The following is a 23,153-nucleotide window of genomic DNA, read 5'->3' on the forward strand; positions in this document are numbered from 1 at the left end:
TAATGAGGCTTTTAACAGTCCTGAAATTACAGTTTACTCCTTTTAATTCAAAAAGTTTGCTTAATTTGAACTATTCATTCAAATTGAACATGCTTCCTGTGCTGTTGTATTTAAATTGCTTAATTCAAGTTACTGGATAATTCAAACTTTTTTTTTGAGCAAAAAGCATAAAATGAACAGGAGTGGACTGTAGTTGGGGAGCCCAGTGGTGTAGTGCGTTTGTGTACCAATCCTCCTTGCCATGGGCTGGCTGTGGTGGGACTTGGGTTTGCTTCCGCAATTTCCCTCATGGGGAGCTCCAGATCTCAGGTGAATTATTAAGGAAGTTACTTAGTGGAGACAGAGAACATCTCCATTGGGTGGAGAAGAGAGAGAAAAAAAAAGAGCCTGATCATTGCCATGTAATAAGGGAGGTGGCTGTTCACTGGAAACAAAGGAAAATTGTCACCCCAAGCCACCAGTGTCCCCCTCTCATACCTTTTTAAGCCAGTTATAGGGTGGCATTGATAGGAGTAGGTTGTTCATTATCTCAGCTGAGGAATAGTTTGCAGTGTGGGCAGGACATCAATTTGTATCCATTTTAGAAGCAAATACCTTGTTTTTGCTTTTTAGTTTAAGCCTGGTCTCAATTTACAAGGAAGTCATTTCAATAGATTCAGTCTGCATTGGCATTTTGCACCAGAATTCAGCAATTTTTATGCGTCAGAGAAAAAAAAAAGGAAAAAAAAGTAGGCAAATCCCAGATGTGAATTGCTAATATCACCCACACATCTTTATAACAAAAATATAAATATTGTTCAATTAAATCTCTTCATTACATTGGTGCTGGGGTGGAGCCAGTAGGCAATGTTGGTGTCCATGTTTATCCATTCTAGAGGGGACGAGCTGTACTTGTGCTCAGTTTCTTCACTCTTCAACATCAACATCTTCAGCTGAAGAAAATACAGAAGAAGCTCATATTAATACAACAGTGCTGATTTATAATCTTCTCAGTCAAGATTGACTTCCCTCACAATATCAGCATGTCTTCGAATTCTGCAATATATACCAGTCAAGTTCCTCTTCACCTTGCATCATGAACAACCTGCTGCTGATGGACCGGTAGCCTGCACCAACACCCCTGCCAATGGCATTGAATAACTGGTCAGTGGGAAAGGTGCAAGAGCACCCAGGATGATTCTCCCTCCAAAATTCCATCTTCCTGTGGGAAGGCAGCTGTGCTCATCAGCCGTGGCTCAGTGGCAGCACTCTCACCTCGGAGTCAGCAGGTTGTGGGTTCAAGTTCCACTCCAGAGACTTGGGCACAAAATCTAGGCAGACACTCCCAGTGCAGTACTGAGTGAGTGCTGCGCTGTCGGAGGTGCCATCTTTCGGGTGAGACGTTAAACCGAGGCCCCATCTGCCCTCTCAGGTGGATGTAAAAGACCCCACGGGCGCTATCTCAAAGAAGAGCAGGAGACTTCTCCCTGGCATCCTGGCTAATATTTATCCATCAACCTAGATCACTAAAACAGATTACCTGGTCATTATCACATCGCTGTTTGTGGGGCCTTGCTTTGTCCAAATTGGCTGCCACGTTTCCTACATTACAACAGCGCCTACAATTCAAAAGCGCTCTGGGATGTCCTGAGATCATGAAAGGTGCTATATAAATGCAAGTCTTTTTTCTTTCTTACTTACTGTGATGGCAAGGCTGGATTACAAACTCACAGAGAATCAAGTAAATGAACCTGTGTGTTAGCATTTTAGGCTGCAGGATGTTTGAGTTCCAACTCTCTACTTCTCCTGTACAAGTAGCTTACAAAATAAACTCTACACTTTACAGCCCATATTCATATCAATTTTACATAAGGGAGGCTGGACGATAAACTGTTCATAGGAACATAAAACTTTACATTTCTTCTTTATATTCAACTTTTTAATCAAGAACACAAAAATACTAGAGCAGCCTAGTTTGCTTTATTGCTGAATTCAGTTAACTTCTTTTGAGCACATACCCTTCAGTAAATTGCTCAAGTTTTTCATGCTTGAATGCATGAGTGGACACTTCACTGATTTTTACATTTTTTTTCAATGAATGAAAGCCCAGGGATAAATTGAGGCCTCCCATTAGACTACCAACCGTGGAGGCTACAGCACTTGTACCCCAAGATGGCGCAGTACAGAAGGCAGTGTTTGAACTCTGGAATTTTATCATTTTCTGCAAGCCTCCAATTTCCTCTCATCTCTGATGCACCCAGGCCTCATACTCTCCTAGATGCCCAAGTCAACTTCTGTCCAAAATGTTTCCAAGTCTCCTTCCTGTTCAGTGTGACAGTGTATTAAATGTGAATGCTATCTCCTGATCATGGTTTCACATAAGGAGCAGCAAATATTAGTTGAAAGTGCATCTATCCTTCAGAAACTGAAATCTGCCTATTTTCCAGAGTGGGAGTAGGCCAATTTCAGAGTGGGAGAACCTGGAATAGCCCTGTCCCCAATAGTATTCCCAGTTTTCTCTCAGTGTGAGAGCAAGTGCAGAGGAAGCAGTAACATTTACCAGTCATGTTGAGCAGAAAGGAGGATTTGGATCCATACTGAGAGGATTGTGTTTGGGTCAGAGGGATTATTCAGAAGCACAATGGAATAATTTTTTTTTTTTAAAAAGTGCTTCAAGAACACCAGCTGGATGCTTGAACATCAAGCGCTCATTATTGCTCAACTCTTCTCAATAGGTATAGGACAGAATGTTGAAATCCCCATTGGATAGCTTGGGTTTAAATCTATCAATATCCGTGGATGGATATTGGCAGATCTTAGCCGGGTCAGTAGAAGCAGGCTTTTGTGATGGTGGAATACTCCACCTCTAAAATTGGGGAAGTTTGATTTAGAAGAAATCAGGAGGAGAAAATATTAACAAGACCTACCACACGTCTCATTGGCTGGTACTTGGCATGACTGATGACGACCATACAGAAGTCCATGGCTTTTACCAGCCTAAATCGGATTGCTAAAGAGCCCAAGTGCAAAGTCCAACCTCCACCATTGCAGCTTGGATCACCTTAAATACGGAAATGTTACTGGTTTTAAACCAGTCTTCCAGAGATGCAAAAATTATCATGAGCAGTGAGTGACCCCTACATAAATAGACCTAATGTTAGCCAAGCATAGACCTCTTCTGGCTAAACAATGAAACTGAGTGCGAATGGCAAGATAAAAGAAAATTAAATGCAGAGAACAGAAAAATCGAAGATCCACAGATACAAGGGAAATACTGGTTAAATTTCCTAAGCTAATTGTATTGTGAAAAAGTCACCAATTTTGACTGCATACTTATTAAAAGAATTGATTGTAATTAATTGGGTGTCAGCTTTGGCTCAGTGGTAGCATTCTCACCTCCAAGTGAGAAGGTTGTGGGTTTAAGGCCCACTCCAGAGACTTGAGCCCATAATCTCGGCTGACACTTTTGTGCAGTACTGAGGAGTACTGTGCAGTCCTACACTGTCTGAGGTGACGTCTTTCGGATGAGACTTTAAATTGAGGCCCCACCTGCCCTCTCAAGTGGACGTAAAAGATCCCATGGCACTATTTCGAAGAAGGGGAGTTCTACCCGTGTCCTGGCCAATATTTATCCTTCAATCAACATCACTAAAACTGATTATTTAGTCATTATCTCATAGCTGTTTGTGAGACCTTGCTGTGTGCAAATTGGCTGTCGTGTTTCCTACATTATAACAGTGATGATACTTTAAAAGATATTCGCTGTAAAGCGCTTTGGGACGTCTTGAGGTCTTGAAAAGCGCTATATAAATGCAAGGCTTTCCTTTTTATATGTGTTCTGCCTACTATATAAAAATGTGACGTCCATAAAATTGATGGTTCCATTACTTGTAATTCCAGGAATTTGGCCATAAAGCTCATGTTCTTGCTGACATCCATCTGTGCTGGAGTTTGAAGCTCCAGCTCTCTCTCCTTCTGTTCCTCACCTGGGTGTGAAAGTGAAAAAAGGGATAAGTTTTAAAAAGCAAGCCAGCTTTCTGAAATAGAAAAGGACATATGGGAATGCCTGAAAGTTTGAGAGGAAATATCCACTGCATTACAAAACTCATACAGAATCATAAAGGTTACAGCACGGAAGGAGGCCATTCGGCCCATCGAGTCCATGCCTGCTCTATGCAAGAGCAATCCAGCTAGTCCCACTCCCCCACCCTATCCCTGTAGCCCTGCAAATCTTTTCATTTCAAGTACTTATCCAGTTCCCTTTTGAAGGCCATGATCGAATCTGCCTCCACCACCCCCTCAGGCAGTGCATTCCAGATCCTAACCACTCGCTGTGTAAAAAAGTTTTTCCTCATGTCACCTTTGGTTCTTTTGCCAATCACCTTAAATCTATGTCCTCTCGTTCTTGACCCTTCCGCCAATGGGAACAGTTTCTCTATCTACTCTACCTTCATGATTTTGAATACCTCCATCAAATCTCCTCGCAACCATCTCTGTTCCAAGGAGAATAACTCCAGCTTTTCCAGTCTATCCACATAACTAAAGTCCCTCATCCCTGGGACCATTCTAGTAAATCTCTTCTGCACCCTCTCTAAGGCCTTCACATCTTTCCTAAAGTACGGTGCCCAGAACTGGACACAATACTCCAGTTGTGGCATAACCAGTGTTTTATAAAGGTTCATCATGACTTCCATACTTTTGTACTCTATGCCTCGATTTACAAAGCCCAGGATCCCGTATGCTTTTTATACCACTTTCTCAACCTACCCTACCACCTTCAATGATTTGTGCACATACACCCCCAGATTCCTCTGTTCCTGCACCCTTTTTAGAGTTGTGCCCTCTAGCTAATATTGCCTCTCCACGTTCTTCCTGCTGAAATGTATTACTTTGCATTTTTCTGCGTTAAATTTCATCTGCCACGTGTCCGCCCATGCCACCAGCCTGCCTATATCCTCTTGAAGTCTATCACAATCATCCTCACTGTTTACTACCCTTCCAAGTTTTGTGTCATCTGCAAATTTTCAAATTGTGCCCTGTAGAACCAAGTCCAAGTCATTAATATATATCAAGAAAAGCAGTGGTCCCAGCACCGACCCCTGGGGAACACTACTGTATACTTCCCTCCGGTCCGAAAAACAACCATTCACCACTACTGTTTCCTGTCACTTAGCCAATTCTGTATCCATGTTGCTACTGCCCCTTTTATTCCATGGGCCGCATATTCCCAACTAATACAGGGTCAATTACATGTATTCCATTTTGAGCACTTTTGTTGACTAATATTTAGATAGTTGGTAATGATTACAAGGCAACAATCTGATCAAGGGGCTCAAATACCCTCACACAAACCAGAGCAGCAAAGCAAGAGCCTCTTGATTTTTTGCCTTTTAATTCATTTTTCAAAAATTTGAAGACAGACATTTCTGTAAAGCTATTGTACATTTCAATAGAATGGTGTTTGCAGAAAAATACATTTTGGATGTTGGCATGTCTGTGCGTACACAAGGAACAATGTGTGTTTAAGGTTCAAAGCAATTGAATTGTTTGGGAGTGTGCTGATGGGGAGGGAGAAAGCAGGACCAAAAGGGTCCCTTTTACATTGAGCAATAGTCCTGGCTTCAAGTAGGGCACTGACTTATTTCCCTCTGCTGTACTTCTGGGAAACGGTTTGGGGAGGGGGGTATTGTGTGTGTCCGGACCAGCACCACGCTTACACTCTACTTGCCCGAGTGCCGGTGGTCGTCGTCATCATCAACTTGCATTTATATAGCGCCTTTAACGTAGTAAAACATCCTAAGGCGCTTCACAGGAGCGATTATCAAACAAACTTTAACATCGAGCCACATAAGGAGATATTAGGACAGGTGACCAAAAGATTGGTCAAAGAGGTAGGTTTTAAGGACGGTCTTAAAGGAGGAGAGAGGGGTAGAGAGGTGGAGAGGTTTAGGGAGGGAATTACAAAGCTTATGGCCTGGCAGCTGAAGGCACGGCTGCCAATGGTGGAGCGATTAAAATCGGGGATGCACAAGAGGCCAGAATTGGAGAAGCGCAGAGATAACGGAGGGTTGTAGAGCTAGAGGAGGTTACGAGGCCATGGAGGGATTTGAAAACAAGGATGAGAATTTTAAAATCCCCATCTCTGCAAGCATGGATACTTTTGGATTCCCCACTATGTCCTCAACTTCAGCTCTGTTTTTAGTAGTCAACAATGAGCCTTACTTTTTCCGTATCGGTGCTCCTCGACATTCCACGCCATGTTCTGGTGATAAACTTTAGAGCTTTTATCTCCAACAATCTCCAGTTGGTGATACCCCCAATCAGGCAAAGCAGTACCGCTTAGCTACAAGGGAAAATCACAATAAAACATCACAGGACTGAGATGTTTGCAGAGTAGAGAACGGTTTAAAATGGCACCGATCATGCAAACTTCAAATCACATTTTCTCTTTTTTTTTCCTCAGAAGCTGAAAGGGACAGATAAATAAAGGCAGAGGCTTCCTAAATGAAAAGCTCTCTATACATCTAAGAGATGGACTTGTTGCAGATATAAGAAATAGGAGCAGGAGTAGGCCATACAGCCTTTCGAGCCTTCTCTGCCATTCAATAAGATCATGGCTGATCTTCGACCTCAACTCCACTTTCCTGTCTGATCCCCATATCCCTTAATTCCCTTAGAGTTCAAAAATCAATCTATCTCAGCCTTGAATATACTCAATAACTCAGCATCCACATCCCTCTGGGGTAGAGAATTCCAAAGATTCACAACCCTGAGTGAAGAAATTCCTCGTCTCAGTCCTAAATGTCTGACCCCTTATCCTGAGACTATGCACCCTAGTTCTAGACTCTCCAGCCAGGGGAAACAACCTTTCAGCATCTACCTGTCAAGCCCCCTCAGAATCTTATAGGTTTCAATGAGATCACCTCTCATTCTTCTAAACTCCAGAGAGTATAGGCCCATTCTACTCAACCTCTCCTCATAACACAACCCTCTCATCCCAGGAATCAATCTAGTGAACCTTCGTTGCACTGCTTCTAAGGCAAGTATATCTTTCCTTCGATATGGAAACTAAAACTGTACACAGTACTCCAGGTGTGGTCTCACCAAAGCCCTGTACAATCCTCAAAAAACTAATAAATTTGTCAAACACGATTTCCCTTTCATTTATTGGCGTGCTTTATTCCATTTATGGAGGAATACACGATCAAATACAACCCATAAATAAACTTTTAGCATTGGGTCTCCTATTACAATACCTGCCCAAGAACGGATGTGACCTACACTCAAGACTCTCTCAATGTTGCTTCAGTGAGCTAATGAAGGCATCTGAACTCTGCACAGAAAGACTAACTTTCCAATTTTCTTTGTGGGAATCCAGCTGGCTCCACGATGACACAATCAAGGTAAGGAATCCTCAGTGCAGGGAATGGAAAAAAAGCACATCTAACCCTTACCCGCTCCCAGGCAGCACAATCTGTTACAGCATCAATCGGATACCCCTAGCAATCCCACATAAGGATTTTAAGATACAGGTATCAAAAACAAGGTTCTCTAAACAAACAGTACTCATATAAGGTGGGGGGGGAAATCTAGCACTCACTTCCAGGAGCAATTTCCTTAAATATTCTCGTCAGTAACGTGCTGAATAAATTTAGTTGGAACTTCCCACTAGCTTCAGTTCTGTCCAAATTTTTCTTAAAAAAATACCCCAAAACTCTTCAGATTTTTAGAATGATACATGCTGTCAAAATTATGGGGAGACATCATCCCTTCCATCCTGAATCAGTTAAGAGACCGACTTAAAGGGACAGATTACGCCGTTCAATTCAAGACAACTATAGTGTAATATGTCACTGTCTCAGAGGCTGCCAGACTGCAATAAACATGATTGAAAACACTCCACAGGGCCTATGTAATCCAGCAACCAGTTAAAATGAGATGCAATGGGGAATTAGCATCATTAGTTACATCCTGTGACAGCGACCTAAAATAACTTCATTCTTGAAGGCTTATGGACATGTTAACACAGATACACAGCCTCATTGTAAATAGCATCAGGGATTACACTACTCATCAGACATGGTGGGATTCTAAACACCAATTCCTATTTTCATCATGGAACTCTTCGCTTAACATGGGCCCTGTACATGTACTCGACTTCTGATAACTCAAGCATGTTTGCACCAAAAAAACTGAAATATCTAATAATTTGAATTTAGCAATGTAAATAACAGCAAAGTGGGAATTTGTTGCTAAAAACTTGAATTATCAGATAATTTGAATTAAGAACCTTTGAATTAATAGTTGACTGTATGTCACTGGAAAATCTCCCAATGTTCACAGAGGTAGGAAGTCTTTAAATACATTTAGAAGGCATCAGGGAGCATTGTATGTAGCAGAGACAGATTTTTCTTGAAAAACTAGACATATGACCAGTAATATAAAGTCAAATGGTGCATCACTAGAGATATAAACAAACTACAATAGTAAAGAGATATGAACAATTGCAATATATAATACAGATTATTGGGTATATTCAGGTTAATGTTAAAGAAATGCACAGAGGAATTTAATGAACGCATTAAGTGTTTATACAGGAACAGTGCACAGCCAGTAAATAAGAGGGCAAAAGGAATAAATTAATTATAACAGGACTACTCAAGCTTGTTATCAAACAAAAAGGATCCAGATATACTAATTCTTTATATGACTGTATAAGGGCAATGAATGTGCAGTACCCTCCAGATATTCAAACTCCTGCGAGGTTAGTACATCTAAGCTGTTATCAGTAAGGTTAGAGCTCTTGGTTAAACATATACTTGTGTGCAGATCCTGTGAATGTGGTTTGTAGTGGTGCATAATAAGAGTATATGTACTTTAAACGTTGCAACAGACATGGAATACTAAGGTCATTAACAGTCTGTGCCTATTGTACAAACTTACCTTTAACACTGCGGATGTGTTCACATGCAAAAGCTTCACTTCCGATAAGATAGTTTTCCACACTTCATTCTCAGTTTCACGATTGACAATTTCCTTAAACAAAAAAAAAATGGAATTGAAAATTTAATGGGAAACAAAAGATTAGTAAACTCTAGTCTTGGGGTTGGGTTAGAGGGGGGACACTCCAGAAGCAACGGGACCTCATCTCCATTTCTATATTCCCACCTGTGTCGTTTGGAATACCACATCTTAGCGAGCCTAAATAAATGATGCAACTGGATCCAATGATACCAGATCACAGTAACCAGTTTTAAATACAATGCTATGCATTAATCCATGGGGGCACTGGCATGTACGTGCAGCTTAGAGAAAGAGTGGATTCAGATATTGTGTAAAATTAAGTAATGTACATGCTGTATAAAAGCAGGAATTAAAGTAGAATCACTGGAATTCACATTTCAAACAGTGACTATATTGTTGATATGTTCACTTAACAACTGCGATGCTGCAGCCTGTGCAACAAATAGAAATTTAACACCGTGGTTTTCAGACTGGAGTTCCTGAATCCTAATGAGTCTACGAGGAGATCTTATCAGTTTTGTGTCTGCCCTTTTTCTGTATTTGTTACATAGAATTTACAGCACAGGAACAGATCATTCAACCAAACTGGTCTGTCTGGCATTTATGCTCCACACAAGCCTCTTCCCACCCCTCTTCATCTCACCCTATCAGCATATCCTTCTATTCCTTTCTCCCTCACTTGCTTATCTTGCTTCCCCTTAAATGCATCTGTGCTATTCGCCTCAATCACACCATGTGGTAGCGAGTACTCTCTGGGCAAAGAAGTTTCTCCTGAATTTCCTATCGGATTTATTGGTGACTACCTTATATTTATAGCTCCTAGTTTTTGTCTCTCCCCACAAGTGGAAACATCTTCTCTACGTCCACCCTATCAAACCCTGTAATAATTTTAAAAGACCTCTATGAGGTCACCCATCAGACTTATTAACATGTCATTTTAGTTGCTGCACACTAATGGGAAAAATGGTTTGTGGCAATTATAGCTCTGTTTTCTTTTTGGAATGATGTGGAGATGCCGGTGATGGACTGGGGTTGACAATTGTAAACAATTTTACAACACCAAGTTATAGTCCAGCAATTTTATTTTAAATTCACAAGCTTTCGGAGGCTTCCTCCTTCCTCAGGTGAACGAAATGAAATCCTCGAAATGAAATCGCATTTATAATTCACAGGAGGGTTCCCTCCCAGTCGGGGAACACTTCAGCAGTCATGGACATTCATCCACCGACCTTCGGGTAAGCGTACTCCAAGGCGGCCTTCGAGACACACGACAACGCAAAATCGTCGAGCAGAAATTGATAGCCAAGTTCCGCACCCATGAGGACGGCCTCAACCAGGATCTTGGGTTCATGTCACGCTACACGTTACCCCACCAGCGAACAAATGTTATCTGTTTTTAATATAACGGGTCAGTTGCTGTCTTTTCTATGTTTCTACCTCTCTATCTCTGTTTTTTTTTGTTTGTTGTTTTTTTGGTGATTTGTATATTCTGAGACCTTGCAGGTAACACCTGTCTGTCTGCACACTGATTGCCTTGGCAACGGGCAGTTGAAAAAACTGTCTGTAATCACCAAGCATTGTTCTGTGAATTATAAATGCGATTTCATTTCGAGGATTTCATTTCGTTCACCTGAGGAAGGAGGAAGCCTCCGAAAGCTTGTGAATTTAAAATAAAATTGCTGGACTATAACTTGGTGTTGTAAAATTGTTTACAATTCTTTTTGGAAAGCAGACAAAGAGGGCCCTGGGGGTGTGTTAATTATTTGCAGGGGATCTCCCACACAAAGGTTTGAAATCCACTGATTTAGCATTTGTGATAGCCCTCACAAATCTCACTCAGCACTTACCACTTTCCACAGGTTCTGTGCTGGCATCGAGATGTTGTAATCGACATAACAAGAAATTTCCTGCCATTGAGGGCTCATGGGAGCTGCAACGTCATGCCTAAAAACAAAACAATGAAATTCATCACAGCCAATAATAAATGCATTCATTATTATTTATCCAATAATTAAATGTAATATGAACCAGTATTCCCAGTTGGCTGAATGGCACATCTGCTGGCATAACACTGCTTACAAAAAAAAATTGTAAACAATTTTACAACACCAAGTTATAGTCCAGCAATTTTATTTTAAATTCACAAGCTTTCGGAGGCTACCTCCTTCCTCAGGTGAACGATGCGGAAATGAAGTCCTCGAAATGAAGTCGCATTTATAATTCACAGAACAATGCTGGTGATAACAGACAGTTTTTTCAACTGCCCGTTGCCAAGGCAATCAGTGTGCAGACAGACAGGTGTTACCTGCCAGGTCTCAGAATATACAAATCACCAAAAAAACAACAAACAAAAAAAAACAGAGATAGAGAGGTAGAAACATAGAAAAGACAGCAACTGACCCGTTATATTAAAAACAGATAACATTTGTTCGCTGGTGGGGTAACGTGTAGCGTGACATGAACCCAAGATCCCGGTTGAGGCCGTCCTCATGGGTGCGGAACTTGGCTATCAATTTCTGCTCGACGATTTTGCGTTGTCGTGTGTCTCGAAGGCCGCCTTGGAGTACGCTTACCCGAAGGTCGGTGGCTGAATGTCCTTGACTGCTGAAGTGTTCCCCGACTGGGAGGGAACCCTCCTGTTTGGCGATTGTTGCGCGGTGTCCGTTCATCCGTTGTCGCAGTGTCTGCATGGTCTCGCCAATGTACCATGCTCTGGGGCATCCTTTCCTGCAACGTATGAGGTAGACAACGTTGGCCGAGTCACAGGAGTATGAACCATGCACCTGGTGGGTGGTGTCCTCTCGTGTGATGGTGGTATCTGTGTCGATGATCTGGCATGTCTTGCAGAGGTTACCGCGGCAGGGTTGTGTGGTGTCGTGGACGCTGTTCTCTTGAAAGCTGGGTAATTTGCTGCGAACGATGGTCTGTTTGAGGTTGGGTGGCTGTTTAAAGGCGAGTAGTGGAGGTGTGGGGATGGCCATAGCGAGGTGTTCGTCGTCATTGATGACATGTTGAAGGCTGCGGAGAACATGGCGTAGTTTCTCCGCTCCGGGGAAGTACTGGACGACAAAGGGTACTCTGTTGGTTGCGTCCCGTGTTAGTCTCCTGAGGAGGTCTATGCGATTTTTTGCTGTGGCCCGTCGGAACTGTCGATCGATGAGTCGAGCGTCATATCCCGTTCTTACTAGGGCGTCTTTCAGCGTCTGTAGGTGTCCATCGCGTTCCTCCTCGTCTGAGCAGACCCTGTGTATTCGCAGGGCCTGTCCATAGGGGATGGCCTCTTTGACGTGGTTAGGGTGGAAGCTGGAAAAGTGGAGCATCGTGAGGTTGTCCGTGGGCTTGCGGTAGAGTGAGGTGCTGAGGTGCCCGTCTTTGATGGAGATTCGTGTGTCCAAGAAAGAAACTGATTCTGAGGAGTAGTCCATGGTGAGCTTGATGGTGGGATGGAACTTGTTGATGTTATCGTGTAGTCTCTTCAGTGATTCCTCGCCGTGGGTCCATAGAAAGAAAATGTCGTCGATGTATCTGGTGTATAGTGTTGGTTGGAGGTCTTGTGCAGTGAAGAAGTCCTGCTCGAACTTGTGCATGAAAATGTTGGCGTATTGGGGTGCGAATACTATGGCCACCTCGCTATGGCCATCCCCACACCTCCACTACTCGCCTTTAAACAGCCACCCAACCTCAAACAGACCATCGTTCGCAGCAAATTACCCAGCTTTCAAGAGAACAGCGTCCACGACACCACACAACCCTGCCGCGGTAACCTCTGCAAGACATGCCAGATCATCGACACAGATACCACCATCACACGAGAGGACACCACCCACCAGGTGCATGGTTCATACTCCTGTGACTCGGCCAACGTTGTCTACCTCATACGTTGCAGGAAAGGATGCCCCAGAGCATGGTACATTGGCGAGACCATGCAGACACTGCGACAACGGATGAACGGACACCGCGCAACAATCGCCAAACAGGAGGGTTCCCTCCCAGTCGGGGAACACTTCAGCAGTCAAGGACATTCAGCCACCGACCTTCGGGTAAGCGTACTCCAAGGCGGCCTTCGAGACACACGACAACGCAAAATCGTCGAGCAGAAATTGATAGCCAAGTTCCGCACCCATGAGGACGGCCTCAACCGGGATCTTGGGTTCATGTCACGCTACACGTTACCCCACCAGCGAACAAATGTTATCTGTTTTTAATATAACGGGTCAGTTGCTGTCTTTTCTATGTTTCTACCTCTCTATCTCTTTTTTTTTTTGTTTGTTGTTTTTTTTGGTGATTTGTATATTCTGAGACCTGGCAGGTAACACCTGTCTGTCTGCACACTGATTGCCTTGGCAACGGGCAGTTGAAAAAACTGTCTGTTATCACCAGCATTGTTCTGTGAATTATAAATGCGACTTCATTTCGAGGACTTCATTTCCGCATCGTTCACCCGAGGAAGGAGGTAGCCTCCGAAAGCTTGTGAATTTAAAATAAAATTGCTGGACTATAACTTGGTGTTGTAAAATTGTTTACAATTGTCAACCCCAGTCCATCACCGGCATCTCCACATCATTACAAAAAAAAAGTATGATTTAAAAAGACACTTGTGGGGAGATGCATTTATTGTACCTTATCGCATTGCTCAAACACACCAAGGCGCTTCACAGACAATGAACTACTTTGAAATTTTAGTGGCGTGGGTTGAGGGAGGAACGCAGATCAGGGCATAGAAAATCCCCCCTGCTTTTTCTGAAGAATGCTGAAATTTTTAATGCCCACCTGAATAATCAGACCAGGCATCTGGGAACTCAGTTTAAAGCATCATCTATCTAAAAGATTGAACCTCCAGCAATGCAGCATTTCCTCAGTACTGCAGTGGCGGAGTGTCAGTCTAGATTATATGTTTAAATCCCATGGCCTAGTTTATATGCGTAAATCCCACAGCAAGGTTTGAACTCTCAACCTTCTGACCCAGAGGTGGCGGTGTTGCCCACTGAGTCAGGCAGAAACACCAACTAAGAAGGGGAGAAACAAAAACAAACAAATCAGGGATTAATATCTCCACCAACTCTCACACATTCTGCAGTGGCCAGTTGACAGAGTCACTAGCAAAGACCCAAGAACAGATTGCCTATCTGTTCATTCAGATGAGGAATGCTGCATGCCATAAGTAGGAGGAAAGGAGGATTTTTTTTAATAACTATCTGTAATGATGCTAAAAAGAGTTTAGATTTTCGTCAGAAGCAAAAATAAATTGTTGCGATTTAAAATTCAGTCATTTACAGAGACGCGCGAGAGATTTAAATACAAGATAATCTTAGCACACCATCTTCCTGTTCACAGAATGATGCTGGAAACAAAGCAAACCCATCGCCATCTGAAGAGATAAAAGATGCTTGTGGGTCTGCTGTCTATTTCCAACATTTTCTGCATTTATTTCAGATTTTCAGCATTCACAGCTTTTCTCTTTATAATCAATTATCTTCCAATTCAATTGGCTAAATATTCCGATTTAGGTACAATATACACAAGGGTGAATGAAGTTTTCTGTTAGAGAGGAACAGAAAAACTCTCAATTATTCATTTGCACAGATTGATCAACACAAAGTGCGAATGCGAGGTGATGAAATACAGAAAATGCTAACAAGGTAACAGCAGGTATGCTGAACATACGTATTAAGGTAACGTGCCGTCATCCCATGGACCAGCTGCACAAGATCACCATGTCGAACTGGACGAGGGGGGTTGCTGACAACCAGCTCATGTCTGAAATAAGAAAGTAATCACATTATAGAGTCTACATAGTTTAGGTTAAAATAACAGTCGGCCAATAGCCTGACAGTGGAATGTAGGATCATGATTCAGTTCCCAGTCTCAGACATTTCCCCAATATAAAAAAAAGTTTGGTACTCCATCTCAGGAAGTGCATACGGCCACTGCTGAGTGTCAAACTTGGGATTTGGGAAAAACAAATGAATCTTCCGTTGCACATGATCACAACTCCTGCCGCCACTTTTCTTTTGTTCTGGATTACCACCAATGCTAAAAACAGCGGTAAGCATGCAGCATCATAGTACGATTCAGGAACCAATCTCAAACCGTACGAGCAGAAGTCACTATTTACACATTGGAGCAGTTTCTAATGTTCCTACATGCTGCCCTTTCATGGTTACGTTAATAAGCAATCTGTTATCACATACTTGCCAGGGTCCTTTATGATCCACCAATTGTTCACATCCTTAAAGGGATAGCAGGTTACTTGCTGCTGGTGGGAGCTACCACTGCCACTGTCATACCTGCAAACACACAAAATTTCAGCTGAAGGACAGCAGCTCTGACAATGCAGCACTCCCTCGGTATTGCACCGAAATGTCAGCCTAGATTATATGCTTTCAAGTCTACGTTCTCCGTTTTTTGCCTCCCCAGGATTTAGCATTACTTACTTTGGGAGGGTGCTGCACCATCTAATTGACAGGATGAATATGATGGGCCTGATTATCTTAAGCCTCCCTTACAAAGTTCATTGTATGTTGATGGAGCGTATGTTCAAGCGCTGGGCAGTTGCAGCAATCGTACACACAAACTGTTGGGTATGAGAATCATTAACTTGTCCAGCAGTCTATTACACCAGCTCCCCATCTGTGTACTGTGTGCCCAGAGTCCATAAATAACGATATTTCACAGGATCAGAATGTTTATCGTGCTTTCCTGGTCACATACTGCTTTACCTGATAGGATACGTGTTCTTGTGGGAATGGAGCCAGCAGGGAACAGGTTTGCTCCACACATTCCGCAGTGTAATCTGAGAACCATAGGCTATTTCAAGAGGTTGACCCTGTGTGATCCTCGCGAGGCCGCCCTGTAAAGGAAACAAAATGCAACTTTCTCCTCCGCTTGGGAAATCATGTTCAAATATTATATATTTTTTGGTGAACTTTTGTGCTTATGAAGTCGAGGGTTGTCAATACGACGGAACAGATCATTTCTGCAATCCTCCCTGCCCCAAACGTACCATTCTTTCTCCTGCTCTCCTCCTCTCCTGAAGCTGCTGACTCCTCGCTGGGTATAGTTCCACAGTTGTTCTTTGGTACCTTATCAACGTGGTCCTTCACATGTAAGCCTCTACAATGAATGCTGGCAGACTATTCAACCAGAAGCCATTGGAACTAAGCCTCATCTTCCTCTTACCCTACATCTACACTTGTAACAAGGGTTGCTGGATAGCGATCAGGTGCAGGAACCTTTCTGCTTTCCCCCTTCCAACCAAGGGACAATGAAGCCAAATGCAGTGTTCCTATTGCCATTCCAGCTAACCAGGACTATTGCTCCTTGAAAATACTGTAATGAATGACAAACTAGTTACTTTAACTAAATCACATTAAGGTATATTGTAATTTCAATCAGCATAAAATACATATTGCAATTATAATTCTGAACTCTTTTAGAGTTGCACTAGTCAATGAGATATTGTGAAGTATTTCAGTTTCACCTTCCTGTTAGCCTTGAGGCTGAATAATCTTCAGTGTTACTTAGTGTTTTCCAACGGTCTTGAATGCATCCTAGTGCCAAATGAAATTGTGTATGTAAGGATTGTGCACAAACTCTTGAAAAATTCTTCAAGCAGTCTGATCAATGTCTTGTTTCTCAGAACCACAACACTGCGCCGAGAGTCACTTCAGAAACACACAATGTCCGTTTAAGTATACTGATAAATAGTATTCACTCCATATTATCTCAAAAAAATAGACATAAACTAGCATGGGACCATAACAAGCGATAGGACAGCCTATAACATAACCATTTAAAACTCATATCAATTCCCTTTCCGCTGCTACTGCTGCTCCCAATGTTGTGTGCTCTTCACCTTCCTTCAGCGGTTCCTCAGACAGCTCCTTCATCTGCATCTTTCACCCTCCCCCCCCCAAACATCCTGAAATACAATACTTTCTACATAGTTTTCTTCTCATCTGCAACTCTTATTAAAAGATTATATGCAAAACAGAGCTGATGTAGTGCTAGCATTGCCCAGTGTACATACTCGACGGTCTTACCTCCAGGCTGGCTTGAAACGTACTAGTCATTATTTGGTCATGTGGTCCAGAGCGATACAACAAGTTCAGGTGGACATAGAAGAAGCCCAAATACAAGATTACTGGGAGGACTAAAAGTGCAAACACCCGGGCCAGAACATGATACACCACTGTGACCTGCAAGAGATTGCAACCGAAATTACAAAGTTTACTTAATCTTTAAATTCTAGCCAATTGGCTAATTGCTCGTTTATGGAATCCATAATGTGAGGACATAGAACACAGAGTGCCATTTCCATGTTCCCTGCTTTGTAACATCGTTAATTCAGCCAACAAGCAGACAACACACACATTAAAAGGTATGATTCAGGCCTTGGGAATATTTTTGCTAGTCCAAGAGAACAAAATAAGGGTGTCCTGACAATGTGGTATGGTGCAGCACAGAAAGAGGCCATTCGGCCCATCGTGCCTGTGCCGGCTCTTTGAAAGAGCTATCCAATTAGTCCCATTCCCCTGCTCTTACCCCACAGCCCTGTAAATTTTTTCCCTTCAAGTCTTTATCCAATTCCCTTTTGAAAGTTATTATTGAATCTACTTCCACCAACCTTTCAGGCCATGCATTCCACATCATAACAAATTGCTGCATAAAAAAATTTCCTCGTGTTGCCTCTGGTTCTTTTGCCAATCACCTTAAATCTGTGTCCTCTGGTTACCGTCCCTTCTGCCACTGCAAATAGTTTCTCCTTATTTACTCTATCAAAACAGTTCTCAATTTTGAACACCTCTATCATATCTGCTCTTAATCGTCTCTGCTCGAAGGAAAACAACGCCAGCTTCCCCAGTCTCTCCAATAACTGAAGTCCCCCATCCCTGGTACTATTCTAGTAAATCTCTTCTGCACCTTCTCTATGGCCTTGCTCTCCTTCCTAAAGTGTGGTGCTCAGAAGTGGACACAATACTCCAGCTGAGGCCTAACCATTGTTTTATGAAAGTTTTGCATAACTTCCTTGCTTTTGTACTCTATGCCTCCTTTTATAAAGCCCAGGATCCCATATGCTTTACTAACTGCTTTCTCAACTTGTCCTGTCACCTTCAAAGATTGGAGTACATACACCCCCAGGTCTCTCTGTTTCTGCACCCCTTTTAAAATTGTACCATTTAGTTTATATTGCCTCTCCTCATCCTTCCTATCAAAATGTATCACTTCAAGTTCACACATCTACCATGCGTCTGCCCATTTCACCAATCTATCTATGGTCTCCTGAAGTCTGTTACTCCACATTGTTTACGACATTTCCAAATTTTGTGTCATCTGCAAACTTTGATATTATACCCTCTATACCCAAGTCCAGGTAATTAATATATATCATGTGCAAAGTCCTATAACAAACTTCACTAGAATAACTGATATTGGTTAAAATGCTGTTAAAGCCAAAAATGCATTTGAACTCTGCCATGCATCATGTTGAGTGCATTTCCTCTCTGTTCCTTGGACTGTTATGGTACCAATATCATGTGGTAACAACAGTGTTGCTTTCTTTCTCTCCATGCCACACTTCAGTGGCCAATTGGTACATTTGAACGAGTCTCTCAAAACAAGTAATTAACTCATGTTCATATGGCTTATGTTAGAACTATCAGAATTTCAAAGCCATTTGAGACTCTTCTCCAGAAACCAGGGACAGGCAGAATTTGTATCAGTATATGGACAGGCTTTTCTAACCTGGAGCCAAAAATTTACAAGCAGTTACAACTGCCCTCTAATTTAGAAGCAGCTATAATTACCTGCATTTGCCTGTTTAGATTACTTGCCCACAGGGCAGTGGCTTTAAATGACCACCCCCGTTGAACCCCATTCTACCTGCAAGCAACACCAATGGAGTTCTGCTAGGATATATTAGTGTCAAATCTGTCACACACGCAAAATAATCTTTAACATTTTTTTTATTGCCTGTGAGATTTTTCTGACCATAGGAAGAGCCAATTTGCAACCAGTTGTCAAACTGCAGAGAAACAGACATCCTTTAATTGACATCAGAATGTACCCAAACGGTACTACTGTGCTCACATTGCTGTGTGCAAATTGGCTGCTGTGTTTCCTATATTACAACAGTGACTACACTTCAAAAAAAGTACTTCACTGGCTGTAAAGCGCTTTTGGAGGTCCTGAGGTCGCGAAAGGCGCTATATAAATGCAAGTCTTTCTTTTCTTTTTACCTTCTAATTGATCTTGGAATGTGCCTACATTCAGCAATCAGACTCTGTCACTTTAATGGACTATTACTTTTACCATAGTAGCATAATACTATATTTGCATATTATATGGTATATTACTCTTGTCCTTATATAATAGTGTATCCTCTGACTTACTGTAGCAATGCCACAGGACATCTGTTAGTAAAGATGTGTATTCAGGTTCCAAAATTGCTAAACCAACTGATGTACTATATAAAACTCCAACATGCAAAGCTAAATTAATATCAGTAGCATAGATACCTACATTCGATAACGTTGTATCTCCAATTATCTGCCAAGTATGTACTCCAGCAATAGTCAATAGAAGCAGGTAAGTGAACAATCCCATATATTTTACCCTGTAAACACACCAAAATAAGATCAACCATGGACCTATGTTCAAAAATCCAATGATTACACTTTTAATTAAGCTAATAACAGAGGATCGAGCTTTTCACACTAAAGCGTAAATTATAATGAACCACCATATAATGGACAGAAAACGCTGCAGCACTCATGTTCCAGGGCATTACAGTATTTAGTTAACTTTTTTGAAAAGTCAAGATTGAAGTAGAAATGAAACTAGCAGTATGTATGCCATGAGATCCTGCAAAGGATCAGTGGGTTCATAAACCATCCAGTATGGAAATGAGCCACAGACCAGGAAGCTCCCAGGTTAGACAGCAGCTAAAGCACACCTGATGTGCACACATGAACTTTTCAACAAGGGTCACCACATAGTGATCAGGATAGGAATCCTGGCTTAATTTTCTTCTCCCTTCTTACCCCAGGGATACAGAGACCAATTGTAGCATCCCTGCCAACCTGGCTGAGATTAGCCAATTAATCACAGACCGGGCATCAAATTTAGGACTTTCCTGGTACGAATGGCTCAACAACACACCAGGTGCGCAGTGGGAGAGCCCAAATTTCCACTTCTACTTTTTCACCTTGTTCTTAATTGTATTAAAATGAAGACAATCTACTATAGATTACGCTAATGCGTGTTGGAGCTGTGCAATACTTTTCAGGGAGATTAGATCAAGAACAGTAATTCAGCTGCCACTTTCTCTTGTTCAGCTTGCAGCAGGCAGATGAGCTGCAGTTGCTAGTTTGAAGGTATGTGAAAGAACTCACCCAATAGCAAGTGTACATGCTATTCCAGTTAGGAAAAGCCAAAACCACCATCTCACTGAGAATGTACTGAAACAAATCACAATTGACATGAGGCATTAACTTCTTAATTGCATTCTTTTCAAGTTCACAACATGGAGACAACATATAAATGTTTCATCATACCTGTGTCTCTGCATATTGTAGAATTTCAGATAAGACAAAACTGCCAGCAGTGCAAAGAAAATGAGAACTGATTCCAGGAGCATAAACCGTGACTGGGTTATTAAGGCATTTTCTGTGCCAAAAGAAAATAATAGAGCACAACTACATTACTGGAAGAATATTGCATAAACACTTTTTAGCAGACATCAATACTTGTAAAGCAGATACCACACAGTAATACAAATGGAATCAACCACATGCACATAAATGACAAAGTTGAGTGTTTATACAGCTTGCGGACCATGCATTCTACATTCTGTAACGTTTACTAAAAAGGCCATGTTACAACTTGAATGCCATATTTCTCTTTGTACTTATTGTAGCTCTTACCAAACATGATAAGGAGAGCAGCCATAAGAGCTGAGAAGTGTGAATACTTGAGCTCTACTACGATCTGGTACGCCAGCGAGATGCAGAGTGCACCAGCTAGAGCTGGCAGGAGCCTCAGGTTCCAAACTGGGACATTCCCTGTATACTCTGAGAAAAAGAAAATATAAATGTATTACAATAATATACTGTTCCAACTGGTAGAAAAGGAAGACTACCCACCTTTGTTGTAAACTTCCCCAGTCTTTGATTGACGTTCGAACTCCACATACAACAGAACAGGAGAAACCACTTAATATTACCCATTCAACAAGTTCTGCCAAATCCACATGGTTTCCACACGGTTTAAACTGCCACATTCTGACTTGCTTGCCTTGGACGTTTTAAAAAGGTGTTAGCAGAGTGATCGTTGAGAGAAGGGAAAATTTACATAATAAATTCATCAACTCCAAGTAAGAGAAAAAGAGAGGGGAAAAATGGGCCAGCTTTGGTCAGTGGAAGATGAAAGTAAATCTCCTTCATTTGTTCATAGTCTCCATACAACAAATTGTACTGAAGTAGTAGAGAAAAAGGAGGAAGGTGATCCTATGATTTAGCATCATCTTGCAGTAGTCAGTACAATGCATAAATCTCCTTTGGAGATAAATCCATTCTGTTTGGAAACACGTGTTACAATATTTTAAAGATCTAGTTATATTCCCTCTCAATTGACTCTTCAGCAATTTAAACAAGTTCAGTTCTGTTAACTTCACCCAACCCTTGGGTCCTCAAGTCACAGTTCTGAATTCTAGAGCATCGACATCCTTTTAAAAGTAGGCAAAACTAAAATTGCACACACCATGCTGCCTTGAGAATGAGATATACACAAGGACCTTTAAAGTCCATTTTTTACCATAAATTGATGGTCCAGTAAAAGCTGTCTTTTAAATTGCATTTAAAAAAAATCTTATTTCTTTGAACTCAAAGCTTCTTCCATCTCCCCCCCAAGAGAACATCGGGTTGGCAGATGCCACTCATCGTTTTGTGATCTAAAAACGCACACTGCGTGCTGTGTGATCTTGGCGCAGAGATGAACTTGGGTCAAGCTTCTGTCCATGCTGCATTTTAACTGGTTGTTAACAGGTGTTTAGAATGGGGATCAAGCTGCAGTATTCTTATTCTCACTTGCTCTCTGTAGATCTGCTTCAATCCCAGCTCAGCACCATGATTTAATTAAGGCCAGGAACATGCTTGGCAGGAACCTGTCCACACTATCCTGAGTTGGTACACCAATGCCAGCCACCAAGCTGATTTTTTGATGATCTCTGCCTGCCAGCTCAGTCATCGGTGGTATTACCAAGCCACTCCTCGGGGTGCATACTGAAACCCCCTGTCCAGAGTACATTCTGTGCCTGGATGGATGCAGTGGGGAACAACATTCAATAAGCATGACATCACCCAGGACACAGCAGTTCGCTTAATTGGTGCCCGTCACTGGAATCAATATCCGCCCCCTTCCACCACCAGCACACTGCAGCTGCAGTATGTACGAAGTACAGCATTACAGCAATTCACCCAGGTTACTATGACAGCACCTCCCTCCTTGTGATATCTTCCACCAAGAACAAAAGCAGTAATAATCTAGAACTAGAGGGCATAGTAGCAGGATAAGGGGTCAGCCATTTAAGACTGAGATGAGGAGACATTTCTTCACTCAGAGGGTTGTGAATCTTTGGAATTCACTACTCTAGAGGGCTGTGGATGCTGAGTCGTTGAGTATATTCAAGACTGAGATAGATAAATTTTTGGACTCTAGAGGAAATCAAGGGTTATGGGGATCGGACAGGAAAGTGGAGTTGAGATAGAAGATCAGCCATGATCTGATTGAATGATAGAGCAGGCTCGAGGGGCCGTATGGCCTACTCTTGCTCCTATTTCTTATGTTCTTATACTATGGGAACATCATCACCCTCAAGTCAAACACCACCCTGACGGACATATATCGTCATTTCATAATCCTCAACAATCGCCACAAACTCAACAAGAAGGAAATCGAATGGACCTATCAGCACAACACTACGGCAATCTCGCTCCAGTCAACTTTGCTGGCCAACATCTAAGAGCTAGTGTCCAGGTTGGGAGTGTTGTCCGACTGAACAACAGTTTGATACAGAATCATATCTATCAGCTAACGACCGAGACTCCTCCATTACCATGTATGGTAATTATTCTGGTGCTAACCCCCAAATT

General features: G+C 42.1%; 1 protein-coding gene across 1 annotated transcript in view; it reads right to left on the reverse strand.

Moving 5' to 3' along the window:
* The window catches only part of pomt1 (protein-O-mannosyltransferase 1), a 41,787-nt gene that overhangs the window by 5,686 nt on the left and 12,948 nt on the right, over positions 1-23,153 (reverse strand). Inside the window, exons 5-17 of the mRNA XM_067969918.1 lie at positions 20,928-21,074; positions 20,559-20,670; positions 20,397-20,462; positions 19,525-19,618; positions 17,046-17,201; positions 15,723-15,853; positions 15,195-15,290; positions 14,668-14,760; positions 10,851-10,947; positions 8,923-9,015; positions 6,202-6,322; positions 3,868-3,965; positions 819-932 (exon numbers count right to left, since the gene is read on the reverse strand). Of these exons, the coding sequence (XP_067826019.1) occupies positions 819-932; positions 3,868-3,965; positions 6,202-6,322; positions 8,923-9,015; positions 10,851-10,947; positions 14,668-14,760; positions 15,195-15,290; positions 15,723-15,853; positions 17,046-17,201; positions 19,525-19,618; positions 20,397-20,462; positions 20,559-20,670; positions 20,928-21,074 (1,418 nt within the window). The remainder of the gene's footprint in view (positions 1-818; positions 933-3,867; positions 3,966-6,201; positions 6,323-8,922; positions 9,016-10,850; positions 10,948-14,667; positions 14,761-15,194; positions 15,291-15,722; positions 15,854-17,045; positions 17,202-19,524; positions 19,619-20,396; positions 20,463-20,558; positions 20,671-20,927; positions 21,075-23,153) is intronic.

The sequence above is a fragment of the Heptranchias perlo genome, chromosome 31 (assembly GCF_035084215.1).
Source record: "Heptranchias perlo isolate sHepPer1 chromosome 31, sHepPer1.hap1, whole genome shotgun sequence".
NCBI classification, from domain to species: Eukaryota; Metazoa; Chordata; class Chondrichthyes; order Hexanchiformes; family Hexanchidae; genus Heptranchias; species Heptranchias perlo.